The following is a 15,858-nucleotide window of genomic DNA, read 5'->3' as shown; positions in this document are numbered from 1 at the left end:
GGTCCTGACCCAGGCACCTGGGGAGGCCTCAGGCCACAGACGGCTCCCTCCCCGGGGCTCCGGCTCCCTCCCCGGGCCTGGTCAGCCAAGCCCAGCCCTCAGCTCACTTCGTGGTTGGGAGCCACGGGCACCGGGATGCCCCTCACCAGTCTGGGCCCCGTTGTTTGCCCGCTGGCCTGTCCCTTTGGGAGTGATGATCAACCCGGGGCTTCGGGGTGGCCCCGCAGCTTCTGTTCCATTACTAACATCAGAGCCAGGCCCAAGCCCGAGACCCGAATGGGCAGCACGCGCCCGGGCTGGCTTCGCGTGCCAGCTCGGCTCTGCAGAGCCGCTGAGGGGCCTCGGCTCACCAGCCCAGGAGGCCCCGCTCCCGGGGCAGAGTCGGGTCCAGCTGGGGCGGGAGCACGGCACAGGCTTCTGGGGACACGCCGCCGGGGACACGCTGCAATCCCAGCAGTGCACACTCAGCAGGCAGAGGCCGCTCGGTCCCCCCGCTCTTTCGCCGGGGCTGGGCGGGGCTGAGAACCCGCAGAAGTCTGTTTCTCATCGTCCTGGAGGCTGGAAGTTCAAGGTGGGGGCCCCACTGGCTTCCTTCTTCCCAGATGACTGGATCCTCACCTGGCACAGGGGCTGGGAGCTCTTGGCCTCTTCTCGAAGAGCAATGCCCCCATTCCTGAGGCTCCATTCCCATGGCCTAATCACCTCCCAACACACACACACACACACACACACACACACACACACACCCCTCCAAGTACACAGCCCTGGGGTTACGATATCCACACGCCAATTTGGGGGTGAGTACAACAAACAGCAAGCATAACACACACCTGGGCACAATGCACCGTGCACCCTAGCCTATGCCCCACTGCCCCCCACATCAGGCTGTGCCCACCCCAGCCCCGCCCACCCGCCTGGGTCCACCGGCACACATACCACAGGGCAAGGCGACACCTCTGACAAAGGGGCTGGCCTGGGGGGGGCACCCCACGTGTCCCCTTCCCAGTGTCCAGCCAGGAGGACCACGCAGGGGCCAGACCCTGTCCAGTGCCCACCCCAGCCGGGGCCGTCTGGGCGGGGGGGGGGGGACGAGCCGCAGCACTCTGCCCTTTTCTGCAGGAATGCAACGGCCATGTCTCTATCTGGAGAACAACCGGGAAACCACAGCCCCCTGGGTCCCTCCGACCCCGGACCCCCCACCCGGAGCCCACTTGGCTCACCTGACTGGGACGCCCAGCCAGTCCTGGCCCCACCCCCCCCCCCGCCCACCCTCTGACCTTGGTCCCTGGGCAGATCTGAGGCCCAGCCAGTCCCCGACATCGCCAAGGAGCCGGAAGCCAGCGCTCCCGAAGGGGAAAGGGCCGGGCAGTACCCCACTAACCCCGCAGGGTTGCTGCCAGAGCCCCTCCGGATTTCTGAGGACAGGGTTTTTTGTGCCCAAGACACAGACAGGGGGTTGGGTAGGGGAATTTCACCTGCCCAAAGCTGGGGGGGGGTTGCCCTGTGGGGGTAGCCCTGCGGGGGGGGGGCTGCCCTGGCCGGAGACTCAGCCCCACCTCTGCTCCCCGCGCCCCTCCACCACCCCTGCTGCCCCCCTGGGCCAGCACGTCCGGCCCTGCCAGACGCCCCCTGCGGCCATGGAGCCGCCGGCCGCGCGGATTCCAGGGAAACAATCCGCCTCTATGCGGCCCAGGCCTGGCCGGTTCTGCCACTTTTCAGGAGATGGCCGAACCTGCCGAGCGGCTTTGGGCAGTCCCTGCCTCCGTTCTGCTCCTGGCTGGGAGAATCAGAAACTCGTCAAGCGGGTTTGGCCAAAATCCTGCCTTGTCGCCGTGCAAGTTCACTCTGCTCACTATCTCTCCCGGGTAGAGCGCGCTGGGCCCCGGCCCCGGAGGTCGAGGCCCGTCCAGGGCTGCGTGAGTACCGGGCCATGCCAGGCGGGGCTGCTGAAGGAGAGGGTGAGCGGGGGTCACGGGCCCCTGGGGGACTGGAATGCTCAGCTCCGGGCTCTGTCGAGGGAGGCGGAGGCTGGAGTCGTGTGGAGGGGACGGGGGGGGGGGGGGGGGCGGGGGGGGGCTGGCCAGGCCTACCTGCTGTCAGGCATGAGGGACTCTGCCCCTGCTCGGGGATTCCTGGTCCCAGGGACAAGCAAAGGAGGAGGGCTCAGTGGGTTTTCTGGGCAGGGGCGGGACCACAAAGCCACAGGCCTGGCCTGGTATGGTGGCCTCTGGAAGTTTCCACGGTCCACTGAAGGGTTCTAGCACACAGGAGGAATGGGCTGCTGGCCCCTCAGGCCACTCTGGACCGCCCCCCCCCCCCAGCCAGCGCCATCTGGGGCAAGGTGCGGGGCAGGGTTGGGTGGGTGCAGATGCCCAGCTCAGCCCCAGGCCCGGGGCGCGGGCCGGCCGCGGGAGGCAGAGCGGAGGCCGCCCGCTCGGGCCCTGCCCCCAGGCCAGGAGGCTGGGAGGGCCGGCTCGTCCTGGAGGAGTCCGGTTGCAGGGCCTCCGTTCCTGGAGCTGCAGAGCGGCCTCGTTCCTCCGGGCGTGCGCGCGCTTGCACGCGGTGTGCGCGCGGAGGGGATCCCCGGGCGCGTGCCCGAGTTCAGCCGTGTGTGCAGCCCGCGCGGGGCTGCAGGGCCACGCGGAGCCGGGCGGGCAGCTCCCCCTCCAAGGCCCAGCGGGACGCCCGCCCCAGCCCCCAGGACCCGAGGACCCGGGCAGGAGGAAGAGGGGGCGCCTAGCAGTGGGCCGGCCGGGCTCTCACGCCCAGCGCAGCCTCCTAGGCAAAACTGCCAACGGGTTTTAGCATCTCCCAGCCTGAAAGCCCTGACACAGGGCCAGGCGCCGGGCGGGCCTGTCCGTGCCCATCGCCGCGACTGTGTGGGGCGGAGGACGGCCAGGCGGCGCACCGACGGTCCCTCAGCCGCCCCCCCCCCCCCGCCAGGGCACCTGTCACCAGGAGGGGGCCGAGGCGAGGGGCGCTCAGCCTGGGCAGATGTTCCTGGGGCCCCCACTCTGTGCCCTGGCAGGGCAGGACGCTGGCACAGTTCACCTGCGGGCAGCGCAGGGCCGGGGGCTGGCTGCTGCCCCCCGGGGCAGGATCAAGTCCAACCCCGGCGGCCGCCTGCCCGGTCTGTGGGAGGGAGGTACGGCCCCGTGCCGGCCGCCCACCGCTCCCGCCGTTATCCCCGCCCTGCAGGGCTGGGTGGGCCTCGGGCGGCCCCTGGGGAGAGGCTCCCCTGGCCCTGCCCCGGGAGCTGGTCCCGGAGGAGGGACCCCGCCGGGGGCTGCGGGGAGGGAGGACTCGGGGCCCGGACGCCAGCTGCCTGCCGTCCCGGGTCACGTGATCGCGGCGGGAGCTTCCAGGCGACCGGAGAGGAGGCCGGGGTGGATCGCTTTCCCCAGCTTAAAAACACAATCAGCCAGGCTCAGAGAGGCGGTGTGAGTTACCCGCACAGGGGCCAGCCCGCCTCCGGGCTAGCGGCTCAGCCAGCGGAGGGGGGGTCTGCCCCCGGCCTCTGAGAGGCTACTCCAGGGGGCAGGGAGGGCAGGGGGCGGGGAAGCAGGCGAGGGCCAGGGTGGCCCCAGGGGGTGAGTCCAGGCAGGCAGGCGGGACCTGCAGAATGGGTCCTTCCTGGTGAGGCAGGACAGGAGAGGCTGTTCCAGGACATTCCAGCAGCCCTCAGCTCAAGATGGAGCGCTGGCCTAGACTGTGTGTGTCGTTGGGTCCTGGTCAATGCGGGGGGGGGAGGGGGGACCGGCAGGAGCACCGGCTCTCAGCGGCGTGCAGCGGAACGTGGCGGGTGGGACAGGGCATCCACCCCGCACAGACGCAGGCCTGGGGCCGCCGGCTTTGACCTCCGGGGCCCTGTGTCCTCACCCACAGAGGAAGGGGCGTTGGGCACCCCGCTCTTCCTCACCACTGCCAGGCCGGGGGCCCCTCTCAGCCCGCCTCGGGACCCCAAGGCCCAGGGTTCAGGCTTCCGCCCCCTCCACCCCCCCACCTCCGGATCCTGTGTACAGCTTCCTACAGCTGCCACCCCAGGCCTCGAGGCTGGAGAGCCCCCCACCTTCAGTTCCCGCCTCAGTAGGGCCCCCAGCCCCCTCTGGTGAGCCCTAGAACCAAACCAAGCCCCCTGGGGAGAGCCAGCTGGCCGGCCACTGGCTCATTCCACGCCAGCAAGCCCCGAGGCTCGCAGCTCCCCCAGGTGGACCCCGCCTCCTTCCGCCTCCTTCCCTTGACCCCCAAAGCTCCAGGAGGGCGAAGTGAGGGACGAGGCCACGCCAGAGGTGGCAGGAGATGGGATGCCACGTGGTTTGGGACCAGTGTGTGTCCCCCACCTGCTCACCGAGGAAGTCGTGCAATGGCCTTGGGAATGTCAGCCACCGCTGGCTGGCTCTGCCCGGGGACAGCGTGGCCATGCGTCCCTGGGGGGTGAGTGTCCTCCCAGGAGGCCCCCATCCGGCTCCACGCCCAGCGCCGCCCTGCCCCGCCCCGCCCACCGGAGTGTTTCCTGCTGTCCTTTGAAACCCGCGGGGCGGCCAGGCAGCCTTGGGGGTGGGGTTCAGAGAGGAGCCCTTGGGGGTGAGCGAGCCTTGGACCACCAGGCTGGCTTCCGCACCACGTGCGACCTCGGGCAGGCCTGTCCCGGGCCGCGGGCACCCCCGGGGGGGCTTCCGCACCACGTGCGACCACGGGCAGGCCTGTCCCGGGCCGCGGGCACCCCCGGGGGGCTCCGCACGGGCAGCAGCCCAGCCTACGCAGCCGGCGCGGGAGCCAGGGCCAGAGGCTGGGCCAGTTGGGGTGGAATTTCCAGGGCTGCCACTCAGCCCCTTCCCCGCCCTGCTCTGCCAGCTGCCAGTGGCCCGAGCCAGGGCTCCCAGCCTCCATCTCACCTCTCAGGCCCCTTGGGAAGGCAAAGCCAGCCATCAGAAAACGCCCCAGCCCCCCACGGGGGGCCGTCCAGCATGCAGGGCCCCAGAAACAGCTCAATGCCCTGTGTGACTGAGGTGGGGACATGACTTCTTTAAGCCTCGGTTTCCCCATCTGTAGAGAGGGTCCCTGAGATGTGGCCAGGGTGATGCCTGTGAGCTGTGTCTGTGTGCACCTGTGTGTGTGTGTGCGTGTGTGTGTGTGTGTGTGTGTGCGTTCTCATTGGGCTGAGCACAGCCATGCAGATGGTGTGTGTGTGCGTGTGTGTGTGTGTGTGTGCGTTCTCATCGGGCTGAGCACAGCCATGCAGATGGGGTGTGTGCGTGTGTGTGTGTGTGTGTGCGTTCTCATCGGGCTGAGCACAGCCATGCAGATGGGGTGTGTGTGCGTGTGTGCGTGTGTGTGTGTGCGTTCTCATCGGGCTGAGCACGGCCATGCAGATGGGGTGTGTGTGTGTGTGCGTGTGTGTGTGCGTTCTCATCGGGCTGAGCACAGCCATGCAGATGGTGTGTGTGTGTGTGTGTGCGTGTGTGTGTACATTCTCATCGGGCTGAGCACAGCCATGCAGATGGTGTGTGCGTGTGTACGTGTGTGTGTGTGCATTCTCATTGGGCTGAGCACAGCCATGCAGATGGTGTGTGCGTGTGTACGTGTGTGTGTGTACATTCTCATCGGGCTGAGCACAGCCATGCAGATGGTGTGTGCGTGTGTACGTGTGTGTGTGTGCATTCTCATTGGGCTGAGCACAGCCATGCAGATGGTGTGTGTGTGTGTGTGTGCGTGTGTGTGTACATTCTCATCGGGCTGAGCACGGCCATGCAGATGGTGTGTGTGTGCTCGCATGCGTGTGCGTGTGTGTGCATGTGCGTGCACGCGCGCGTGCGTGTTGCACACATGCAAGGGGACCGGGGCTGCTCTGCTCTGCTCTGGGCTCTCCTCAGAGCAGGTTCCATGATGACAGGCTGAGCTTGCTCCCTGTGCAGGCGGGCACTCCGCAGTCTGCTGGGAGGGGGGACGCCTCTCGCAGGCCAGAGCAGCTCACCCCCCCGCCCGCCAAGCCCCTCTGACCCTCTTCACCCCACCCGGGTTGGCCAGCCGCCTGACCCTCGGGGGCCGCCCCAGCACTGCAGACCTGCGGTCCCCGCTGTGCTCTGCAGCCGTGGCCCTTGCCAAGCGCACCTCTGTCCCCTCCCTCCCGGCAGGCTGAAGACGGGGGCAGCAGACGCCCCGCCCCCCCCCCCGCCCAGGGGGCAGCCGGGGCGCAGGGCCATGGAGAGCTTCATGGAGTCGCTGAACCGGCTGAAGGACGTCCACGAGAAGGAAGTCCTAGGTGAGCGGCGGGCGGCAGAGCCTCGCAGCCCTCCCCGGGCAAGGGATCCCGGGCCCGGGCGGGCCAGCGGGTGCCCTGCACGGCCTCTGGGACCCGCGTCCTGGCCGGTGAGAGGGGGCGGGCTCAGGGCTGGAGCTGCGAAGCGCCCGGAGCCAGAGCCCCCGCCGGCGCCGCCATCCTGACCCACGCGGGGCGCCCGGCCCGCGGGGAGGGGCCCCTGGGGTCTGCGGCCACCTGCCCTGCCAGCCCCCAGTGTGTTCACGCTGAGTTCTCCAGGCGGAAACCGAGCGTCGGCCCCGAAGGCCCTGCCAGGGCGCCTCTGGAGACACCTCGCTTCCGTTTGTGGGCCTGAGCACCGCCCTGCCACTTGTCAGCTCAAGGCTGGCGCTCCGCCAGTTGAGCCACAGCGCCACTTCCAGCTTTTTGGTCAGAGTCTCACAGAGGGGCTGGGAATATGGCCTAGTGGCAAGAGTGCACCACATATATAGAAAACGGCCAGGAGGGGCGCTGTGGCTCACGTGGCAGAGTGCTAGCCTTGAGCAAGGAGAAGCCAGGGACAGTGCTCAGGCCCCGAGTTCAAGGCCCAGGACTGGCAAAAAAAAAAAAAAAAAAGAGTCTCACAGACTTTCCTGCCCTGGCTGGCTTCGAATCGCCACCCTCAGACCTCGGCCTCCTGTGTGGCGAGGATCAGAGGTGATGAGAGGGGGGAGCCCGCGCCGCAAGGCCATCTGCCCCCACAGACGCAATCCCGGCTCCCCAGGCCTCCGGAGCAGTGCAGGGACAGCGTGGGCACCCCCTCCCGTCGGGATCCTCGCCCCGAGCCCCACACGCCTGTGCCCCATTGTCACCTTCCACGCTTGCGCACACACGCACAACACGCACGCATGCTCGCACACTCAACACACCGCAGCGCCAGGCCCGCCCCTGCGTACAGCAGCCCCGTCCAACGGCCCCACTGCTCCCTACGCCCTGACTGAGGCGGGGCACCTGGGTCAGAGCAGATCCCAGTCAGATGATGGGACGGGGTCCCGGCAGGCTGGGCCTGCCACAGAGTGCCCGAAACGAGAGGAAGCCTGGGGGACGGGCGCCCAGGAGCACAGGGGCACTGGGGGCAGGGGCCAGGGGGCGAGGGGCGGGAGGCAGGGCATGGGGGGCAGGGGGTGGGGGGCGGGGGCAGGAGGCAGGGCACAGGGGGGCGGGGGCGGGGGGCAGGGCACGGGGGGCAGGGGCCGGAGCCAGGGCACAGGAACCGGGGGCAGGAGTTGGGGTGCAGGAAGAGACCAGCGCCAGGCAGTCGGTGTCTGCATGAGGCAGAATAGACTCGACGCAGAGGTCAGGGCAGCAAAGGGAGGCAGATGTGAGCCCCCCGCCCCCTCCAGATCCCCGTCAGGCAGCTGTGGTTCCTGGAGCCCGGGACAGTGGCGCAGACTTGCAATCCCAGCACTAAGGGGCCGGGGCACATACATCGTGAGTCTGGGGTGAACCTGGGCTACGTAGTGAGACCCTAGCTCAAAACAAAACGTCGCTGGACGTCATCCACATTCCCTTGGTGATCTCCAGCACGGGCTCCCGGCCGTCCCCAAGCAGAGACCAGAGACCCCACGGCAGGGAGCAGACCGCAGCCTCAGACAGCACAGACGGGGCGGGGCCCAGGCAGAGCCCTGAGCAGCGACCACAGCCAGGGAGCCCACTGTGGCCCACGGCGGGGTCCACAGGACCCGCGTGTCAGCCGACACCGAAGGCGCCGCCGGTGAGGGGCTGGGGGGTGGGGGTGGGGGGGCTGGCCCTCACCGGGCCCCTCTCTGCCTCTAGGCCTGCAGAGCAAGCTTCTGGAGCTGAATTCTGAGCGGTGCCGGTGAGTCAACCAGGCTGGGCCAGAAAGGAAGGGGCAGCAAGGCAGCCTCGGGCACAGCCACCCAGACAGCCCCGGGGTGCCCTCCCAGAAGGGAAACTGAGGCTGGCGTGCGCGTGGGGGGTGAGCACATTGGGCAAGGAGAGGTATCATGGAGGCGACAGAGGAGGGGCCTCGAGCGGGCAGGGCTAGCTCCTCCACCAGAGGCTCCACAGCGCCGGGCGGCCTGAGACCGTGGCCTCCGTGTTCCTAGACGGCGAGCGGGTCCCCCGTCCTCCCTCCAGGCCAGCCGCAGTCCGCATGGGCAGTAGCTACGGTGGCTCCGAGGTTCCGGGAGCCGCTGGCGTCTGGGGTTGGGGGGGAGGCCTGGCCCCACAAGGTCCCCCTCCCAGGCGGGTCCCTACAGAGAGGAGGCCCGGGAACCCCCCAAACCAGGGCTGCGAAGGCCTCGGCCAGTCGGCCTCTCCTCCACCGTGGCTGCTCCCCGCAGGGAGGCACAGAGAGTGGAGGAGCTGTTCGCCAAGAACCAGCAGCTCCGGGAGCAGCAGAAGGTGCTGGAGGAGAACCTGCGGGCGCTGGAGAACAGGTGAGGGGCTCCCCGCGGGGGCGTCTGGGAGCCGCTGGCACACATCAAGCCAGGCAGGTGTCTCCAGGGCAGCCTCCACAGACCCACGCTTTCAAGACCCCTTCCCAAGGGGCTGGGAAGGCGGCTTGGCGGCGGAGCGCTCGCCTCGCGTGCCGAGCGCGAGGCCCTGGGTTCGATTCCCCAGCACCACATACACAGGAAAAGCCAGAAGGGGCGCTGTGGCTCAAGGGGCAGAGTGCTAGCCTTGAGCAAAAGCAGCTCAGGGACAGTGCTCAGGCCCTGAGTTCAAGACCCAGGACTGCCCGCTGAACTCGGGACACTAAGCCCACGGGGTGGGGGTCAGGTCTGGGGGTTCGGGAAACACAGCTTGGGAGAGGGGGGTGATGGCGCCACAGCTGGGCGGTGAGAGGCCGCAGCCTCCACTCTGCACAGCCTCCCCCCCCCCCCAGGCTGAGGGCCGGTCTGTGCGACCGCTGCAAGGTCACCCAGGAGCTGGCCAGGAAGAAGCAGCTGGAGCTGGAGAGCGCGCACCTGCAGAGCCTGCAGCGCCTCTGCGTCCTCAGTGAGTCTCCCCGCCCCGCCCCGTACCCCACTCTCAGGAGGACCCCGTGCCAGCCTCTGGGAGGGGGGCCCTGCCCTCCGGCCGCAGCCGCCTCTCTGGAGGGGCGCAGTGTCCTGCTGGCGACGAAGGACAAGGCCCCTTGGAAGGAGCCCCGGGAGCAAGCCACTCACCTCCTCCCTTCCCAGACCGGAGGCGCACGGTGCGTTCAGTCACGGCCCGGGAGGAAGCCTGCCGCGCGCGGAGCCCCGGGCCCAGAGCCACAGCAAGGAGTCGGCGGGAGTCCCCCTGCCCGCCCCACGCGGCCCCCCCCAGCTACAGGGGAGATGGAGCCCCCCTGCCCGCCCCACACGGCCCCCCCCCAGCTACAGGGGGGATTTCTGCTCTTTGCAGCCAATGAAGTGAACGGGCTGAAGGAGGAGAACGAGACGTTGAAGGAGGAGGTGAAGCGACTTCGGGGCCCGCAGTGAGTAGCAGGGCGCTGGGACCAGACATGACCACCCCGGGCCCGTGACCACCCCGGCCCCGTGACCACCCCGGCCCGTGACCACCCCGGCCCCCTGACCACCCCGACCCCCTGACCACCCCAGCCCGTGACCACCCCAGCCCGTGACCACCCCCAGCCCGTGACCACCCCAGCCCGTGACCACCCCGGCCCCGTGACCACCCCGGCCCCGTGACCACCCCAGCCCGTGACCACCCCAGCCCGTGACCACCCCGGGCCCGTGACCACCCCGGGCCCGTGACCACCCCGGGCCCGTGACCACCCCGGGCCCGTGACCACCCCGGCCCCGTGACCACCCCGGGCCCGTGACCACCCCAGCCCGTGACCACCCCGGGCCCGTGACCACCCCGGGCCCGTGACCACCCCGGCCCCGTGACCACCCCGGGCCCGTGACCACCCCGACCCCCTGACCACCCCGACCCCCTGACCACCCCGACCCCCTGACCACCCCGGCCCCCTGACCACCCCGGCCCCCTGACCACCCCGACCCCCTGACCACCCCGGCCCGTGACCACCCCGGGCCCCTGACCACCCCGGCCCGTGACCACCCCGACCCCCTGACCACCCCGACCCCCTGACCACCCCGGCCCCCTGACCACCCCGACCCCCTGACCACCCCGGCCCGTGACCACCCCGGGCCCCTGACCACCCCGGCCCGTGACCACCCCGACCCCCTGACCACCCCGGCCCCGTGACCACCCCGGCCCCGTGACCACCCCAGCCCGTGACCACCCCAGCCCCGTGACCACCCCGGGCCCCTGACCACCCCGGCCCCGTGACCACCCCGACCCCCTGACCACCCCGGCCCCATGACCACCCCGGCCCCATGACCACCCCGGCCCGTGACCACCCCGGCCCCGTGACCACCCCAGCCCGTGACCACCCCGGCCCGTGACCACCCCGGCCCGTGACCACCCCGGCCCCACATGCCTCTAGGAGCCGCGGGAAGCGAGGCTGACGTGTGGGGGGCTGTCTCCCAGGACCTGGGCCCCTGCCGAGGCCCCGCGGCCCCACGGGGGCCCTGGCCCTCCGGGGCCGGCGGCCTGGCCTCTGCTCACCCCACCTTTGCCTCCCTCCAGGGACAGAATGGTGCCGCTGGCCAGGGAGGGCAGCCCAGACCCCCCGTCCCCACCGCCGCTCCCCTCCCCCGGCAGCTGGAAGTCCGTCCCTGAGAAGCCCCCGGGCGGCCCCGAGGAGGCCGAGGAGGACCCCCCTGACGCAGGTCCGCCGGGAGAAGGGGCGCCGGCGGGGAGGGGCCAGGGGGCCGGACACCCAGGGGCCCCGCCCACCCGGCCCGGGCGAGCAGCCAGCTCCAGGTGGCTCCCTGGCCCACACCCCGCTTCCCCCGACACAGACAAGCCGGCGGGCTACAGGACCTCACCCGGGACTAAAATCTCCCCCCGCGCCAGCCTGCCTGAGCCCTGCACGCCAGACGTGGTGAGGGCCGGGCCCCGACCGCCACTCCGGGGGGCAGCCACGGCACCCCACGCGGGCCCGCCCCTGCCACCCCGGGACCCTGAGCTTTGCGGGCCACGGGAGCAGGCCAGGCTGGCGGGTGGGGGCACCCCAAGCCCGGTCGCCCCCTCCGGGCTGACCTCCTCCCCCCACACACACACAGAGCCCCCAGCGCATTTCCAACCAGCTGCACTCGACCGTGGCCGTGGTGCGGCCTGGGTCCCGGGCCTGCCCTGCGGACTGCGGCCCCGCCAGGGTGACCCCGCCGCTCACCGCCACCGGAAGCCCGCCCAGCCCGGCCTGTGAGCACAGCGCCCTGGACAGGTGAGGCCCCTCCGCCGCCTAGGGCGTCTCTCCATCCCCGCCCCCCGTGCCGCCCGGGGCCCCAGCGCCGCCCCTCGGGGCCCTGCCCAGCTTGGATGTGTGGCTCGTGTGGACGCCTGGGCGGTCCCGCTGGGGGAGGGGCAGCCATGTCCAGGAAGGGTGCCCAGACGCGCCCTGCGAGGCCCGGCCCCCGTCTGGGTCAGGGAGGGGGCGGTGGAGGGGGGGCCGCCGCGGGGCAGGTAGCCGGTGCCCCGCTAGGCTCCCGTACCCTGGGGCAGCCCGCTTCGCCGCCCTGGGCCCCGGTTCCCTCCCCCGCGGGTCGCCGCTGACCGCCGGCGCGGCCCGGCTCTCCCTCCCGCAGCTTCCTGCCGGCCTCCCGCACCTCCGCCCTGGCCCTCGAGGCCCTGAAGCGCTCCCTTCAGGCCGACCGCCTCTGCCTGCTGAGCCGCCCGCCGGCCCTGCGCCTGCGCGGCCCCCGCCCGCGCGCCCCGGCCCCCGCGGGGGGCCCCCGCAGCCCCGAGCCCCCGGGCCCGAAGGCCCAGCACACGGAGGCCTGGGAGGAGCCCGCGGGCCCGCCGGGCCTGCCCAGCGCCTTGGTGGGCATGCAGGACCCGCGGCTGGAGGGGGCGCTGCACCTGCTGCTGGCCCAGCAGCACCTGTGGGCGCGGGCCCGGGCGAGCAGGCCAAGGGGCGCGCCCCCCCCCTCGAGAGGCGCCCGCTTCCCCGGCGGCTGGCTCGGACTCGGACGGCCCCGGGGGGGAGGTGCTGGGAGCCGGCACCGCGGCCCCTCTGGGCAGGTGGCCCCCGCCCCCTACGGGCCCCGGCAGCCTCCGGGAAAAGGAGGGCGCCGCCCCTCGGGACTACAGCTGGGACAAACCCCTGGACCTCTCGGACCCGGCCCGCGGCCGGAACTCCGAGTCCTCTGGCCGGCCCCGACCCCCCAGCCCGGCCGCCGCCCCCACCTGCAGTCCGGAGCCCGCCCCGCGCGCACCCCCGGCCCCCAGTCCCCGCCCGGCACTCAGCAACGGCACCGAGGGGACCACAGAGACGGAGCCTGAAGAATCCCCCCTTCCCACGGTAAGGACGCCGTCCCTGCCCGCAGCCTCCGAGCCCCCCAACTCTAGGCTGGCGTCCGTGCTGGCGGTGAGCTGCCCTCTTCCTCCACCCCAGAGCACCGAGTGCTTTGTTGCCATGAGAAAGGCCGGGGTTGGCCAGGCGCCAGTGGCTCCTTGTCGTGCTAGCTACTCCAGAGGCTGAGCTCGGAGGACCTCAGTTCAAAGCCATCCTCGGCAGGAAAGTCCATGAGACTCTTGTCTCCGCTTAACCACCAAAAAGCGGAAGCGGAGCCAGCTGGGCAGGGAAAGTCTGTAAGGCTCTCATCTGCAATAAACTGCTCAGAAAAAAAACAGACAAGCAAAACAGAAGTGGCTTAAGTGGTAGAGCATTGGCTTTGAGCAAAAAAAAAACCCTCAGGGACAGTGCCCAGGCCCCGAGTTCAAGACCCAGTACTAGCACCAAAAGAATTCAAAGGCGGGGGGCGAGGGCTGAGCGTCACCCACAGCCCCGAGATGGGGTCTACCCAGGCTGCATCCAGAGTCGAGAGGCGGAGGGCGACCCCACGGTGCTCAGGCCACTTCCTCCCCGCCCCCAGGAAGCCCCGCCACCGCGTCCAGGGTCCCCGCGCAGACAGCCCTTTCTTGGCGGGACCGAAGGTGAGGCTGGAGGGGGACGCGGGCTGGTGCGCGGCCCGCGGAGGATGGGCGGGGACTGGTCCCCGGGTAAGGTGAGCCCCGAGGAGGAGTGTGGGGGGGGGGGGGACCTGCGCCACCGCTGGGTAACAGCACTCGGCCACCCCCCGCCGCAGGCCAGGCCTGGATCGCAGTCCGGCCTGCCTCCGGCCAGCGGGAACCCGAGGACAGGCAACCGGGCCCCCTGGCGTCTCCTCCCTGGCCACCAGCCAAGCCGCCCCCTCCCTGCGTCTTCCAGAGCCCAGCGAGGCTAGAGGGCAGAGGGCAGACTCGGACGGACGGGACGCACCTGCCGCCGCGGACCGCGAGGGGGATCCCCAACCCCTCTCCCGGGCCGGCCCCGGTGCGGCGGCCCCGCCAGGGGCGTCCACCGCATCCCCGGGGGGCACCCACGGCGCCCAGGCGGACGCCGGCTCCGAGGCGAGCCCCACACGGAGCACGCCGGGGCAGGGGCCTTGGCAGGACCTGCAACACAAGAGGAAGAGGGCCCCGGACGCGGAGGACACAGGTGCGTCAGCGCGGGGCGGGCGGGGCCGCGGCCCTCCCCTCCCACCCCTCCCGGCCGCCTCCGCCAGGCCTGACCCCACGCCCGCCCTCGCGCCTCCGCGTCCTCTACCTGCTCCCTCCCCTGGGAGAGGGCTGGCTCTCAGCGGGCTGGGGGCCGCCATCACCAGGCTGCCCCCCCCCCCGCAGGTGATGACATCGCAGCCCTCCATCACCTTCCGGCAGGAGCAACCGTGCCCCCCTCCCCCCAGGGGTGCCGGCTCCCACCTGGAACAGGGCGGCTCGCTGTTACCCAGGGTGGTGCCGGGGGCTCTGCTCCTCCCAAGAAGGCTGCGGCGGCGGCCCTGGTCCCGGGGTGTCAGGCCACACCTCCATTTCCTGCTCTGCGCACAAGGGCAGAGGCTTTGAACACCTAAGCTAACAGTTGGGCAGCCCTGGGATTTGTGCAACCAGGACTCCAGCTCTCGCAGCTGGGGCCACCACAATGCGCCATTGTTTCCTGGAAGGTGGCTGAGGCCCGGCTGTGCTCCGAGCACAGGCCGCACACCTGTGGCCTTTCCAGGCGCTTCCACGCACGTGAGCGTGGGGTCTGTCCTGTGTCCTTTCGAGGCTCTTCCGTGTGCACGTCTGTGGAACCTGTCCTGTGCCTTTCCCAGGCCCTTCCGTGCACACGTGTGTCTGGCCGGTTCCTGGTTCCTTTCCAGGCTGTTCCGTGCATGCATGTGGAACCTGCCCTATGCCTTTTCCAGGCCCCGCCATGCGTGTGCAGCCCGTTGTGTGTAGGGTGCTGTCCTCCTCCCCGCCCCCCGTCCTCCTGGCCCGGCCAGGGCGGGGCTCCCCAGGCCGCAGGCTCTCAGCAGGCGGCACTTGCCCGGCCCAGCACCTCACAAGCCTGGCGCTGGCCAAACCGCACCTTGTGCCGAGCGGAGTGGGAAGGGCGAGGTCAGCGGTGCCCGGCAGGTGGAAGAGGTCAGGTCACAAGGTCACAGGGGTCGTGCAGGGACTCTGGCTCTCAGGCCCTCCCAGGCCCTCTGCAGGGCCGTGAGGGACCCCTGGGGTCAGGCCCTACCTCAGCATCTGCCAAGAGCCTCTTTTGCCAAATCCTCACAGTCCTCTCTCCCGTGCCCCCCCTGCACCCCAGAAGCCGTGGTAACTGGCCAACTTCACCCAGGCGGGCTCTCCTGAGCTAAGGTCGCGGCTCTCTTTGAGAGCCAGTCTCCTCTAAGGACACACAGGCCACAGGCCACCACCACGCCTCCGTCTGATGTCAGTCCACTTCCCACAGCTTGTAAGAAGCCATCCCAAGGGAGGAAATCCAGGGAGCCCCTGACAGCAGCCGAGGAGCCTGAGAGCCCACCAGGCCCTGAGGACCGCAGCCCCTCCCCTGGCAACGGCCGCCGGGAGACCTAGCCAGGCCAGGAGGGCCGCACCCTCAGATGTGGCGTCTGCAGAGGCACCAGTCAGATCACTCAGCCAGCACGGCTGTGGGCCTGGGTCCAAGAGGGACTGGCACGGCCAAGATGGCCCTGCCCCCTGCCCTGCCCTCACGGGCAGGGACGGCTGCTCAGGCCCCGGTGCAGACCCACCTTGCTGCCTTGTGGGGACAGTGCCCCCCAACGGTAAATGCTGTGAACCACGCCAGACCCCGGAGGCCCTCTCTCCAGCCCTCATGATGGAGCACGGAGCTCTGAACAATGGTCTCGGGCGCCCCCTCATGGAATCCGGGAAAACCACTGTGCAGCTGAGGGAGGGCCGGGCACACGGTGTCCTCCCAGGCTGCCCCAGAGGCCTTGGGCAACAAACCTGTGAAGGAGACATTCCCATACCTCACAAAGGTCCACTGATAGAGAAGCGGCCACCCACCCCGGGTGCCGCTGGCTCACACCCGCAATCCCAGCTACTCAGGAGGCTGAGATCGGAGGATCCAGGGTCTAAGCCAGCCCAGGCGGGAAAGTCCATACGACTCCAATGAACCACCAAAAGAGCTGGAAGGGGAGCTGTGGTTCAAGTGGCGGAGCGATGGCTTTGAGCAAAAAAAAGTTCAGGGACATCACCCAAGCCCT

The 15,858-nt window shown here is 70.4% G+C and overlaps 2 protein-coding genes across 2 annotated transcripts in view; both read left to right on the top strand.

The window, feature by feature from the left end:
- Gata5 (GATA binding protein 5) overlaps positions 1-6,139 on the top strand; it is a 31,458-nt gene extending 25,319 nt beyond the window's left edge. Inside the window, 3 exon segments of the mRNA XM_048349435.1 lie at positions 2,517-2,531; positions 5,967-6,091; positions 6,135-6,139. Of these exon segments, the coding sequence (XP_048205392.1) occupies positions 2,517-2,531; positions 5,967-6,091; positions 6,135-6,139 (145 nt within the window).
- A 46-nt stretch (positions 6,140-6,185) lies between these two features.
- Positions 6,186-15,205, top strand: LOC125353779 (RBBP8 N-terminal-like protein). Its single transcript, XM_048349433.1, is given in 12 exon segments — positions 6,186-6,262; positions 8,075-8,117; positions 8,605-8,700; positions 9,150-9,262; positions 9,653-9,725; positions 10,844-10,986; positions 11,119-11,201; positions 11,383-11,543; positions 11,905-12,243; positions 12,245-12,686; positions 13,463-13,799; positions 15,081-15,205. Coding segments are annotated over 12 exon segments (2,016 nt in total). The 5' UTR covers positions 6,186-6,201.
- The last annotated feature ends 653 nt before the right edge of the window (positions 15,206-15,858 follow it).

Source organism: Perognathus longimembris, chromosome 6, assembly GCF_023159225.1.
Source record: "Perognathus longimembris pacificus isolate PPM17 chromosome 6, ASM2315922v1, whole genome shotgun sequence".
Classification (NCBI taxonomy): domain Eukaryota; kingdom Metazoa; phylum Chordata; class Mammalia; order Rodentia; family Heteromyidae; genus Perognathus; species Perognathus longimembris.
This window is presented reverse-complemented; position numbering and strand designations above follow the sequence as displayed.